General features: G+C 40.4%; 1 protein-coding gene across 3 annotated transcripts in view; it reads right to left on the bottom strand.

Annotated features, from left to right (window-relative positions):
* ATP8A2 (ATPase phospholipid transporting 8A2) overlaps positions 1-14,255 on the bottom strand; it is a 584,689-nt gene that overhangs the window by 139,196 nt on the left and 431,238 nt on the right. For all 3 annotated transcript variants that reach the window (XM_034758733.1, XM_034758730.1, XM_034758731.1), the window contains exon 33: positions 9,475-9,582. In XM_034758733.1, the coding sequence (XP_034614624.1) occupies positions 9,475-9,582 (108 nt within the window). The remainder of the gene's footprint in view (positions 1-9,474; positions 9,583-14,255) is intronic.

Raw genomic sequence — 14,255 nt, 5'->3', positions numbered from 1 at the left:
TAAGGAGAACAATTTTTCTCCCTCCTCCTTGTAACAACCTTTTATGTACTTGAAAACTGGAATCATGTTCCCCCTCAGTCTTCTCTTCTACAGACTAAACAAACCCAATTTTTTTTCAGTCTTCCCTCATAGGTCATGTTTTCTAGGCCTTTAATCATTTTTGTTGCTCTTCTCCAATTTGTCCATATCTTTCTGAAATGTTGCACGCAGAACTGGGCACAATACTCAGCTGAAGCCTAATCAGCATGGAGTAGAGTGGAAGAATTACTTCTCGTGTCTTGCTTACAACACTCCTGCTAATACATCCCAGAATTATGTTTGCTTTTTTTGCAATAGGGTTACACTGTTCACTCATATTTAGCTTGTGATCCACTATGACCCCAGATCTCTTTCCATAGTACTCCTTCCTAGACAGCCATTTCCCATTTTGTATGTGTGCAACTGATTGTTCCTTCCTAAGTGGAGTACTTTGCATTTGTTCTTATTGAATTTCATCCTATTTACTTCAGATCATTTCTCCAGTCCAGTTTGTCCAGATCATTTCGAATTTTAATCTTATCCTCCAAAGCACTCGCAACCCCTCCTAGCTTAGTATCATCCACAAACTTTGTAAGTGTACTTTCTATGCCATTATCTAAATCATTGATGAAGATATTGAACAGAACTGGACTTAGAACCAATCCCTGCAGGACCCCACTCGATATGCCCTTCCAGCTTGACTGTGAACCACTAATAACTACTCTCTGAGAACTATTTTCCAACCAGTTATGCACCCACCTTATAGTAGCTCTATCTAGGTTGTATTTCCCTAATTTGCTTATGAGGAGGTCATGCGAGACAGTATCAAAAGCCTTACTAAAGTCAAGGTATACCACATCTATCGTTTCCCCCCATTCACAAGGCTTGTTACCCTGTCAAAGAAAGCTATTAGGTTGGTTTGACTTGATTTGTTCTTGACAAATCCATGCTGACTGTTACTTATCACCTTATTATCTTCTAGGTGTTTGCAAATTGATTACTTAATTATTTGCTTCATTATCTTTCTGGGTACTGGAGTTAAACTGACTGGCCTGTAATTCCCCGGGTTGTCATTATTTCCCTTTTTTACAGATTGGCACTATATTTGCCCTCTTCCAGTCCTCTGAAATCTCTCCCATCTTCAATGCCTTTTTGAAGATAATCGCTAATGGCTCAGATATCTCCTCAGTCAGCTCCTTGAGTATTCTAGGATGTATTTCTAATGTCAATGTACGTTGCCTTCAGTACAGTACAATACAGCGGCTACATCTCTAAGTTTAAAAAGTCAGTTTGTATGAATTAAGAAAACACTTAATAGGACACCTTCAAACCAACTCCGCAAGAACATGCAAAAAGCTTTGCTGCCCACAAAGAGAAACTTCTAAATACAAGAACAAATTATTTGGAGAAATCTATAAAGAATCTTAAGCAACCTCATATTTCAAACTGTGAATAACGATATGATTTTTGAGTATAAGCCATTACCACAGGACTATAGTTTATTTCTGAGGGAAAGGGCTGGTTTCTCTGTTTTCATGAACAGAGCTATATACTATTTCCAAGGCAACAAATCTGGATATTTTGCCAATTATCTATAGGTGTAAAGGACCATTACATATGCTGCTTTTCAAATTAAGCTACAGGTATCTGGTTTCTAACCATAGTTTGACGAAACAGTGTGGACAAGGACCAGGCCATATTGGAACAATCTTACAAACCATGGTTAAAGCCCCATGCACACAACCTGCCAGACTCTGTTAGAAATTGATTTACCTACAATCAAGTTACATTTTGTTAACTGACTGTATGTTTAATATGTTAATCCCGTAGCTAGAGTTCTTGCAAATAAGATACGAAGTCCCAAAGTATGGATACTCAATCAAGGAAGCTCCTTTTCTTCCATATAATTTTTCATAGCTCCAATTAGCCATTTCCATAAAATATTCTAATGAGCTTAAACACATCAAAATAGGAGAAAGACTCTCTATATTCCTTGTATACTAGCAACTTATTGATTTACATAATTGGTCTGAAATCTTCCCTTCATGATCGTTTTCTAAGGTCCCTCTTTGTCATGATACCAACATTTGCAACCTTACATTTATCAAAAAATAAAATAAAATAAAATAAAATAAAACACCCAAATACCCCCAAACCATCTAACTTGCTGAACCTTTTCAAATTTTATTTTTAAGAAAAGTTTCTCCTAGTTGATCAAGTGAACCACATTTTCAGAAAGTAGCCTTTGATTTTGCATTTGAAAAACCAAGCAAGGAAAATTTGCAGAAGCAAAATTCAAAGTTAGGTTAAGGCTGGCTTAATATTTGGCTGTATATTGCCAATTCTGAGTCCAAGGTGATTTTTCATAGGCAAGGTTTAAACCTGTGAAAACGAGTTCATATGGGAAAAGCTGACACAACCTTAGGTACAGCTGCATGAATGTAACAGTTTTAAGATCTCCACAAGGATTAAAGTCATATGAGCAACAAATTTATTATACAACTTTAAGACATACCCAGGAGAGATTTGCTGATAAGTTGCCTGTAGGCAGAGAGGTGTTCTTGTTTATAGGAAGCCTCTTCATGGCATACATGTTTATTCAGATAATTTTACATTCACAATATGCCCTTTAAAAAAGATATTCTGTTTCATTTTATTCATCTCTATTTTTTTGTTTTTGGCGCATCCTAAAGCATGACAACATCAGAGACCTACAATGGCAGATTCGCTTATGAAAGTCATTCATGGATCACAAAAATAACTAAACCATTTCCTAAACAGATGTGTATAAGAGGTATGCATACTTCATTACCCAACTTTAATTTATCTGTACAAAGCACAGGCCAAAGCTCCAGAAAAAGAATAAGTTCCAAAACCACATCAAGTGCAATGGAGACCCTTTCACATAATTATAAAAATAAACAAGATCAGAAGGCATGAGGACTTCAATCTGCAGGCAGAAGTCTGATTTCTGACTAACATTTGAATGAAGGGTTTCCACAGATTGAAACACTGACATCACAATGTAATGCGCGAGTGAGTGTAGACAAACAAACCACAGTCAGAACAGCCAATTTTCTAACCACCACCAAACTCTGTGGAAATGAGATGCCAAAAGAACAACCGAAACCTCTGGAAAAAAATTTAAAACTGAGGAGAGGAAAGCAAAAAGACCCACAAAAATAGGAAAATATACACTGAGTTGTAGATGTTGTCAACAGTTGTGTGAAAAATGAAAAGAGTAGTAATGTGAAGCATATTTAACACGACCATGGAAATATTGCAGATTATGCTGCACTGAAAACAGGGCTGCTCTTTTGTGTGGGCTCCTCTTTTCACAATCCGTAACATGAATACAGACTCCCTCAAGTAGCCATGAGGTATACTCGGACTAGATTTTAGCCAAAGGACTGGTCACATGACCAGTGGGTTCTTCTAAAACTTTACAGTCCTGGCCAGCCAAACCATTTTTTTGAGGGGGACAAAAATTAAGAAGACTAATGGAAGAGCTGGGGGTAGGTACATCATGCTCAGAGAACATGAACAAGAAAGGAAAAGAAGCTGCCTAGGGCCCTGAGCCAGAATAAGTAGGGGGCCCCTCCCCACTCCTTCTGCCTGTGGCCCCGCCCCGTTCCACACCTTTTGCCTGCGGCTCTGCCCACAGACCCACCCCTTTCTGCCCCTTCCCCAGGGCCCACCCCTGTTCCACCCAGGGTCTGCCCCTATTTTTCCTCCCCCTACAACCCCTTTTGCTCCTTTCTGCCCCCACCCCACACTGTGGCCCCAAGACCAGAGAAGCTCTGTCCCCTCGCCATGGCCCTGGGGCGCAAAAGCTCCTCCAGTTCCAAGGCCGCAGCGGGAGTCTGGGTGCTGGGGCTTCCCCTGACCCACCCGCCCAGCACTTCTGTTGGAGACTGGGGTCGGGGGCTTCCCCTGCCGCCCCGCAGCTTCTCCTGGGGACAGACTCAGGCGGCACTGGGGAGCTGGGGGGGGCTTCTCCCACCCCTTGGCTTCTGCCAGAGTCAGGGGTCGCTCAGGTGGTTTCCCCCATGCCACAGATTCTGCTGGGGATGGGGTTTGGGACTGCTGGGGCTTTCCTCGCCTTGCCCACCTGGTGCTGCTGCCGGAGAGTGGGGTCGTGTGTGGGGGCTTCCCCCGCCCTGCCTGCTCAGTGGCTGGAGCTCAGGGCTTCCACTGACCAACAGCAGATTTTTTCTGTTGGCTGGAATCACTGGGCGTGGGCCCCATTGGTCCAGTGGCTAATGCGCCACTGCCTAGAAAGCCAGGAAGCTGGTAACAGACAGGGACTGCTGCTGGAAAAGGGTAGTCACTCCCTGGGAAGAGGGAGGAGGGTTTGGAGCTGGTACCCCCTCCTCTAGGAAGGTACTAGAAGAGAGGAAGCAGTCCAGGGAAGTAGCAGTGAGGCTGGAAGAGTAAAGTCCAGAACTGCTGGGTTGAGGTTCAATGGACTGGAACGCAGAGAAGAAGGTGGGCGCGGGTTCTCCTACCAGCCACTGAGGGAGTGGCACCTGAGGCAGTGAATAGGAAGACTGTCTGGAAGGGGGAAATGCTAAGTGACCTGGCCAGAGGACTGAGTCATGAAGAGGAGGCTGCGGTTCCTGGACTGAGGAGGGGCTACAGACCAGAGAGATAGACCGAGTGATGATATGCAACTGGGGGACGGGGTGTTGACCTGATGAGCTAATCCCCGGAATGGCCAGGGGGAGGCTCCAGACCAGCAGTGAATGGAGCACCCAGTATCAGACACTATCCTTAAACTCTTTCTGAAAGCACTACGTATGAACCAAGAAGCTATCTGATAGACATTTTTGACCTAGGACCGTACTCAACTCAGCCCAAGAAGTGTCCCACTGAAAGCAAAGTAGACAGCGTCAGGAAAGAAAATAAAGCTTGCCATTGGCTGTAAGAGCTAGAAATCATCTCTTAAAATTCACGCAGAAAGTTCACTGGAGTGGCCCAGATCTTTTGCTGTTTCCATTAACCAAATGTAGGGCTGATGGTTTAAAAAAAAAAAACATTTTGGTTAAGATATCAGTGATTCTCATCTTGACAAAAGAAAAGGTAAGAAGAAACTAAGAAGAGGCAAGAGAAGTATTAGAAGCTAGAAGCAGATTTACACAAAAACACCTTGAAGGTACAGTGCCAACTCTGGCTCTTCCAACCATTGGGAGGGCAAAAAGCCTCAAATGTGGAAGACATTAGTAATGCTGATCTATAATCAAAATATTTTAACCAAAACAATACTTAAATCATAAGTCTGGAACATGACTGCATACAACATGTCACCCAGCAAAAAACCCAAAACAAAACCTCACTACCACTAAATGCCTAACACGTCAGACTAACCACAGCATAGGAATTTTTTATTTTATTTTATTTTATTTTATTTTATTTTTTAAAGAAAAAACAAGACTCAAAATGGACAATGAAGTTTATGTATGATACAAATCACCTTTGAGCCTTCGGAACAAAATTAATGAGGCAAAGACCAACATAAGATGCTTATATAGAGAGGGGGGAAAACAGGAACTGTCAAATTGGAAGAGATCAGTGGTATCCTGTCTCTACCAATGGCTAATTCCAGATGCTCCAGAGAAAAGCATAAACCTCCCATAAAGCATTTAACAATACAATATAACAACATGGGAAGAGAGGGTAGGGGGAATCTTCTTGAGCCCAGCTGGTATTCAGATTAAGACCTGAGGCTCAATATATTTTTATTCTAGTGAGTGCAACCACATATGTTATTCTAATTTAGATAGGGCTAAAGCCTGCCTTGACTTTGTGTCTGGCACTCAATGAGGAGAGGAGGACAAAAACAGTCCCCCAACCCCAGAAACCCCATTTATGTGGCCCAGGTAAGGGACAGGCAGAATTGTAGCCCATCCCTATTCCTTTTACAGTACCATGCACCCCCAAAGGGGTAGGAAATAGGCAAAACTATGGCCCTGCACCCTGATGCTCTGACCAACAGAGCTGGTGGGCCACACAGAGGGTAATTAGCTGCAGCTCAAAAAGGAGTTCATTAGAAAACAAGCAGCCTCTCACTGGGGTAGCAGTAACAGACATTTCCTAATTGCACCATCTCGTCCATATTAGGTACCTTATAATATACATAGTTATATATTGATGTACAAAGCTACTGGGTTCAATGATATCTTGAGGCAATGAGTTCCACATACTAACATGGAGAAGGGATCAGACTGGTGCCCAGTGTGTGCAGTATGCTCTGTTTGCAGAAATTTTTATTCAAAAAAGAGCTAGTCCAAACTGGCACATGTGAACATCTCAGACTATGCAGAGGCAAGGATAGTAGATTCCTTTCTTTCCTCAGTACTACCTCCTATGTGAAAAACAACCAAACAAAACACCCAAAGAGGCTCAAGAAACCAAGGGGACCAGGCTGAGGACACCCCTGTCACAGATAATTTTAAAGCCTTCTGGAGGTGTAGACTTCAACTTCTACTTCTAGTACTGTTAGGGAACGAATGCATGGGTTTAAAAAAAGACCACCAAAAAGCTACTGAAGATTTTCTACTTAATTTCCAGTGTGTCAAATCTCTTTTATTATTGTAAAATTTCCATTAGGTTACACTGGGATTTTATCACTGCTTTGTCTTATTAGCACTATGTTTCATTTATTGTATTATGAAATGCATTAAGTGAAACAAAAGAAATATGTTGTCTCTGACAGTAGAGAATAACTCTTTAATTCAGTAGTTACTTCCCTTTTGCCCTGAAGGAAAAACCTGCATTTTTTCCCCATGTAAGAATGCTCCAAACGTAATGTACAAGAGAAAGAAATACTCACTCAATAGTTTAATAGACCCCAGCAGAAACAATACATCTTTTCAGACACTTAAATATCTGAGACTCTCCATGCAGACATTTGGTGAATAGATGGAATAAAATGCTTTACACGTCATATTTTTGACTCATGATGGGATGTGCTGGTTGTTATAGACACTAACTAAGCATTATAGTCATAAGGAACTAGGTTGCTTTTAAGTGCTATAGTATTTTGTGTAGTAGAAGTGTTTAATACATTTTGAAAATTAATTTATTTAAACAACTAGAAACACTCTAATGAAAGAGAGATTTAAAAACAAACTATAAACTCTTCACTGTCCCCACTTCGCTTTTAACAAATCTTGATTACTTACAATTGCAAAAAGGAAAAGAGATGGAATAAAGGAATATTTTAAATAGCCTGGAAGAAGAGAGGCAATTCATTTTACAGACTGTAGCCTAGTATGGTCCCTGCTCATTTGACCATGGTTTGGTATTGTGCAGCAAATTATTTCTCGAGAGCCTCTGTGCAAGTTAATGGAAGTTCTACAGAAGCTTCCTCCATCTTAGGGATCTTCCATCATTTTCAAGAGGTAAAAAACTTCTCTTTTTCCCCTTCTCCTCCCCTCAAAGCATACAAACTAAGGAGCAAAAATATAACACTACAACACAGTGGTACTGTTTAAACTAATGTTTATGCTGAAACCATATATTATATTACATAAGACTCCCTTTCCCCCAAAGGCTCTTGTACTTTTGCTAAGATGATGAACAACTCCATAATGTCTTCAATAGTGATTACTGATCCAGGAACAGCTATGCAAGTATTGGACTACATAAATGATCTCACTCAATCACTCAGAACGTAAATGTTGTGCTCTCCACAAGAATAAGTATTGTTTTACCCTCAGCAAGATATTAATGTCATATCTCAAGACATCGTTTGTTCTGGAAAACCAAAGAGTATAAAATAACATGGCTTAAGGAGAAAAACATTTTTTAGAAAGTATTTAAGCAAAAATAAAATGCTATTTAACATCAGTTACTTTGCTCTGGGACTTGTGGGTTACATTGTGGTTAACATCCACTCCAATCATGGTGCTTTTTTTTTGGGAGGGGGGGGGGGTTTATTGCAATAAAAAAAGTTCTAAAAAACACTACATTCTGGAACTGAACTTTATAGTCTGAGCCTTCTAATATGTGGAACTAGTTTACCTTGACACTTGTGCATTAAACATGCTGATACATTAATAGCAACATTAAGAGTCTGCTGTTATAGATTGCAAAACCGATTCATGGCTGGGTATGAGACTTAATCAAATTTCAGCCTAATTTATGGAAATGTGAATTAGAGTTGCTGATGCAAATGTGCACTGTGAAACACACTGAGGACATTATGAAATACTATCAAAGGAATTTGGTGTTTGTCTCTGCCAGTCATATGATGGCTGATCCCATCCTGTCAGTTGTCATTCTCTCTCCTTCCTTTAGAAAGCTGTCCATGATAATCTACTAAAATCTCCATTATCCTCTGCATTGTACCACAATCTAATGAAATATTTATTAGACCAGAACCATGCTGAAGCAGAATGATGCCAGAATTACTACATCATAGGTTGCAATTCCCACCGTCTCTCACAGACGAAAGGATGCCAACAACTATATGAAATTATGTGAAAAGTAACCTTATAAATAATTAATTAAGTTCATGGATGCTTTGTGTTTCTAATGTGCAAAGATGACAATGTGTAAAAATTAATTTGCTTAGGTCCACTATTATAACCATTCTCATTTTGCCTTTTCCTCTTCTCTATAAACAAAAGCATCTTTAAAGGTAACTCCAAACTTGCTGTAAGAGTATCTTTTCCAGTAACTTACTGCAACAACATTGGAGTTTGCTTGGAGTAGTATTTTATGGTATATTTGCTAGCCCCTCATTTCCGAGGACTCTCATTCAAAATACTCTCATTGAAGGAGTTTTGACAGGCTCATTATTCTCTCTGTGCACCACTGGTTGAAATAATGACAGGGTGAATTTCACCACCTGCAACAACTGACAATGAAGGAACAAATCCAGAACTCCACTAACATTGTCAGGGGACCTATAACGTATAAGCTTCCCTTCTATTTCTGACCATCCCATAAGTTGTTTTCAGGTACATTCTCTGTTTTCTTTTAACAAGTTAGGAGAAAGGAGTAGTAGAAAACTGAGTATACGAACAGAGGAAATACACAACCCAAAGTTTTAAAATATCAAATTTTTGTCTGGCATTTTGTCAAACCTTTGTTACCAAGAAAATCTCCCAAAGCCAATATTAATGAAGAGCCTAGGCCCATTCCCACCCAAATCAATGGGAAAACTCCATAGACTATCTACAGCACATACAGTGACTTACACTGTGAAAAACTTTGAGAACCAAGCTAATTGGTTTTAATTACTATTGTAAAACTTTAACATGTGCAGGGTGTAGGAAAGTTTTAACTAAAGCTTAGGTGCACTCACTGAAGGCATTTCCTTTATAGGCACCATCCTGTTGCTGTATGAGCAATGCAGGTAGTATTACTTTCCCAAGGCACTGAAGACAAAGGGCTGCAGTCAGAAAGCACACTCACCAATCTTTCCCATATCCAAGCATGAAAACTAACCTGTCCAAGCATGTCTGGTGCAATGGGAATGGTGGGCCAGATGGCCGAGTAGACTCCGAAGAACACCAGCCAGAGCAGCATGCTTCCCCAAACGGCCAGGTGGCTAAACTGTAGAGGTGACAAAAGAGAACACAGTACAGCTCTCTTTCCACTTAATAATGCCCACATTATTATTTTTCTCCTAGGAATCTTTTTCTGTCCAGATCTCTGTCAGTCTCAACTCACAGCTGTCTACTGCAGTTGGTTTTAGGCCAGTGGCACAGACTGGTTTAAACAGTACAGACAGCTCCCCTCTTTAATCTTTTCTCCATGACACAGACAGCCTTTTCAGCTAGTCTATCTTACTTGTAGCCCCAGAAACTCATCAGATTTTCCTTAGAACGCTGAGGTGCCCTCTGACTCCTGGTTCCCATTTTACTCATACTGGGCTAAGTGATGCACCAACGTGGACGTTTTCAAAGGTATGAGTTAGAGATCACACCCACAAAAAGTCCTATTATGCCATTGCATGTATGCATATACGCCACGTGCAACACTAACATAGCCATTACTGGAAGAAGCTAATAGTGTGTTATACACAACGACTACAAGAATAATCACTATTATGTACTGATTATTTTTTAAATATGGGCTAGGTAATTTATGGATATGGAAGACAATCCATGCCCCGAAGAGTCTACAGTCTAAACAACTAAAAGAAATGGATGAAGGAAAAGGAACCAACATAATACCAAAGTGATCAAGGAGATGTACTGCATAAGTTGAATACAAACAGTGTAATGTCATAAATGACTGTACATATACACTATTGCCAAAGGTGGGTTTTAGAGACTTAAGATGGAAAGCGGAGTTTATCTTTAATACTGAAGAAGTGAATGCCATTTTATTTGGGCTCACACACACTGTCATGTGTTATTGCATTTCAAAAAAAGGAGAGCGTGTTATCTAGCAGATAGAGCAGGGGAACTATAAGCCAGGACGCCAAGATTCTGCGCCGGAAACTGTCACTGATTTTTCTAGGTGGCAAATCACTTCAACCTCCTGAGCTGCAATTTACTCATCTGTCAAACAAGTACAATAATACCTGCTTTGCATGGGTACTGTAAGGCTTAATTAATGCTAGTAAAGTGCTTTGAGATCCTGGATGAAAAGCACGACAGATGCAGGGTATAGTTCTTAATAATAAATACATATTTTAAATGCTGATCACAGACATATATTGAACTTCCTGATTATGTGTTGAGAGAATCTTACTAATCCACATTCTGAAAGGTGAATGCTGATGACCTTTCTGGAGAAAAATATGATGTACCATCAGGTCATTTAACAAGGTCCTATTGTACCAGTTTGCATTCTCATGCATATGTATTTTGACAGCTTGTAGGTGGTTAAAAAAATAAGTAAAAAATATTTAGAATACATACCAGACCAGAATTTTTAAAGAAATAATTTTAATAGTAATAATCTTACTACTAACAACACTTAGCATTTACATAGTTAAGTGTGTTAAAGTTGCTTTATAAAATGAACTTATTAATCCTCAAAACAGCCTGATGGGGTGATCTGGAAATATTATGCCTTAATTTTATAGATGGCAAAATATGAGGCAGAAAGTTGGAATGATTTATTTGCTTAGACATACTGCCTCCTGAACAGGCTGCTTGTAAAAAACAACTCATTTTAGTTACTATTTTAAAAGTTTTTCTTACTGTTTATTTTATTTTAAATGAATGTAAATAATACAGGGGCAGCTTGTTTCTGTGCTCACTATGGGCTCAATCTCACAAGGTGTTAGTGTCATCATCTCTCACTGACTTTAGTTCTGATTGAGAAAAGCACTTAAAACACGTGCTTAGGTCCTTTCCTAAACAGGGATGGACTTAAGCACATACTTAAGTGCTCTCCTGAATCAGAGACTTCTGTGGTAGCTGAGGGCGCTGAACACCTCCCAGCATTCAGCTCTTGTGGCGCTGTGGCAGGAATTCATATTTAAAGAACAAATAGAATTACATGAGAAAAAACCCTGCAAAAAGTCATTTTCAGAGCAGATTATTGCTCCCTCTGAGCTGCCGCAATTTCAAGCAATAAGCCAGCAGACTCAGCACTGTTCAGGTTGAAGCTTTTGCTACAAGTTGTTAGAGTCACTAAGATTAAAAGTGACAAAAATAAGTGGAGGAAGATCTATAAGGGCTTTTTTTGCTTTTTAACGGGTGTATTTATGGAGAATGAGGGTGAAAGCACATCTTCCTCTCCCCTTGCTCCAACCACATTGCCCCTCTCTGCAAACCCTTCACTAAATGCTTCTCTAATTCTACAACAGCTTTAAGCTCTTCAGCCTCACTTTCATCATGCTCTGATGCTTCCCCTACTTACATCTCTTCTCTCGTGTCCTCCCCATCTTTCTTCTTATGGTTACGTTAATGGCTTCTCCCAACACCTCATACGTGTCCTTTTCCAGCTTTCAGTCATGTGCCTTCTTTCTTTCCCCTATCTATCCTTGCTCAGGAAGGATAGACAGGGGAAAAAGGGAGGAGGTGTTGCCTTATATATTAAAAATGTACACACTTGGACTGAGGTAGAGATGGACATAGGAGACGGAAGTGTTGAGAGTCTCTGGGTTAGGCTTAAAGGGGCAAAAAACAAGGGAGATGTCATGCTAGGAGTCTACTACAGGCCACCTAACCAGGTGGAAGAGGTGGATGAGGCTTTTTTCAAGCAACTAACAAAATCATCCAAAGCCCAAGATTTGGTGGTGATGGGGGACTTCAACTATCCGGATATATGTTGGGAAAATAACACAGCGGGGCACAGACTATCCAACAAATTCTTGGACTGCATTGGAGACAACTTTTTATTACAGAAGGTTGAAAAAGCTACTAGGGGGGAAGCTGTTCTAGACTTGATTTTAACAAATAGGGAGGAACTCGTTGAGAATGTGAAAGTAGAAGGCAGCCTGGGTGAAAGTGATCATGAAATCATAGAGTTTGCAATTCTAAGGAAGGGTAGAAGGGAGAACAGCAAAATAGAGACAATGGATTTCAGGAAGGCAGATTTTGGGAAGCTCAGAGAGCTGATGGGTAAGGTCTCATGGGAATCAAGACTGAGGGGAAAAACAACTGAGGAGAGTTGGCAGTTTTTCAAAGGGACACTATTAAGGGCCCAAAAGCAAGCTATTCCGCTGGTTAGGAAAGATAGAAAATGTGGCAAAAGACCACCTTGGCTTAACCACGAGATCTTGCACGATCTAAAAAATAAAAAGGAGTCATATAAAAAATGGAAACTAGGACAGATTACAAAGGATGAATATAGGCAAACAACACAGGAATGCAGGGGCAAGATTAGAAAGGCAAAGGCACAAAATGAGCTCAAACTAGCTACGGGAATAAAAGGAAACAAGAAGACTTTTTATCAATACATTAGAAGCAAGAGGAAGACCAAAGACAGGGTAGGCCCACTGCTTAGTGAAGAGGGAGAAACAGTAACAGGAAACTTGGAAATGGCAGAGATGCTTAATGACTTCTTTGTTTCGGTCTTCACCGAGAAGTCTGAAGGAATGCCTAACATAGTGAATGCTAATGGGAAGGGGGTAGGTTTAGCGGATAAAATAAAAAAAGAACAAGTTAAAAATCACTTAGAAAAGTTAGATGCCTGCAAGTCACCCGGGCCTGATGAAATGCATCCTAGAATACTCAAGGAGCTAATAGAGGAGGTATCTGAGCCTCTAGCTATTATCTTTGGAAAGTCATGGGAGACGGGAGAGATTCCAGAAGACTGGAAAAGGGCAAATATAGTGCCCATCTATAAAAAGGGAAATAAAAACAACCCAGGTAACTACAGACCAGTTAGTTTAACTTTTGTGCCAGGGAAGATAATGGAGCAAGTAATTAAGGAAATCATCTGCAAACACTTGGAAGGTGGTAAGGTGATAGGGAACAGCCAGCATGGATTTGTGAAGAACAAATCATGTCAAACCAATCTGATAGCTTTCTTTGATAGGATAACGAGCCTTGTGGATAAGGGTGAAGCGGTGGATGTGGTATACCTAGACTTTAGTAAGGCATTTGATACGGTCTCGCATGATATTCTTATCGATAAACTAGGCAAATACAAATTAGATGGGGCTACTATAAGGTGGGTGCATAACTGGCTGGATAACCGTACTCAGAGAGTTGTGATTAATGGTTCCCAATCCTGCTGGAAAGGCGTAACGAGTGGGGTTCCGCAGGGGTCTGTTTTGGGACCGGCTCTGTTCAATATCTTCATCAACGACTTAGATATTGGCATAGAAAGTACGCTTATTAAGTTTGCGGATGATACCAAACTGGGAGGGATTGCAACTACTTTGGAGGACAGGGTCATAATTCAAAATGATCTGGACAAATTGGAGAAATGGGCTGAGGTAAACAGGATGAAGTTTAACAAAGACAAATGCAAAGTGCTCCACTTAGGAAGGAAAAATCAATTTCACACATACAGAATGGGAAAAGACTGTCTAGGAAGGAGTACGGCAGAAAGGGATCTAGGGGTTATAGTGGACCACAAGCTAAATATGAGTCAACAGTGTGATGCTGTTGCAAAAAAAGCAAACATGATTCTGGGATGCATTAACAGGTGTGTTGTGAGCAAGACACGAGAAGTCATTCTTCCGCTCTACTCTGCTCTGGTTAGGCCTCAGCTGGAGTATTGTGTCCAGTTCTGGGCGCCGCATTTCAAAAAAGATGTGGAGAAATTGGAAAGGGTCCAAAGAAGAGCAACAAAAATGATTAAAGGTCTTGAGAACA

Source organism: Trachemys scripta, chromosome 1, assembly GCF_013100865.1.
Source record: "Trachemys scripta elegans isolate TJP31775 chromosome 1, CAS_Tse_1.0, whole genome shotgun sequence".
NCBI lineage: Eukaryota > Metazoa > Chordata > Testudines > Emydidae > Trachemys > Trachemys scripta.
The sequence above is the reverse complement of the archived record's forward strand: the minus strand, read 5'-3'. Positions and strand labels throughout refer to the sequence as shown.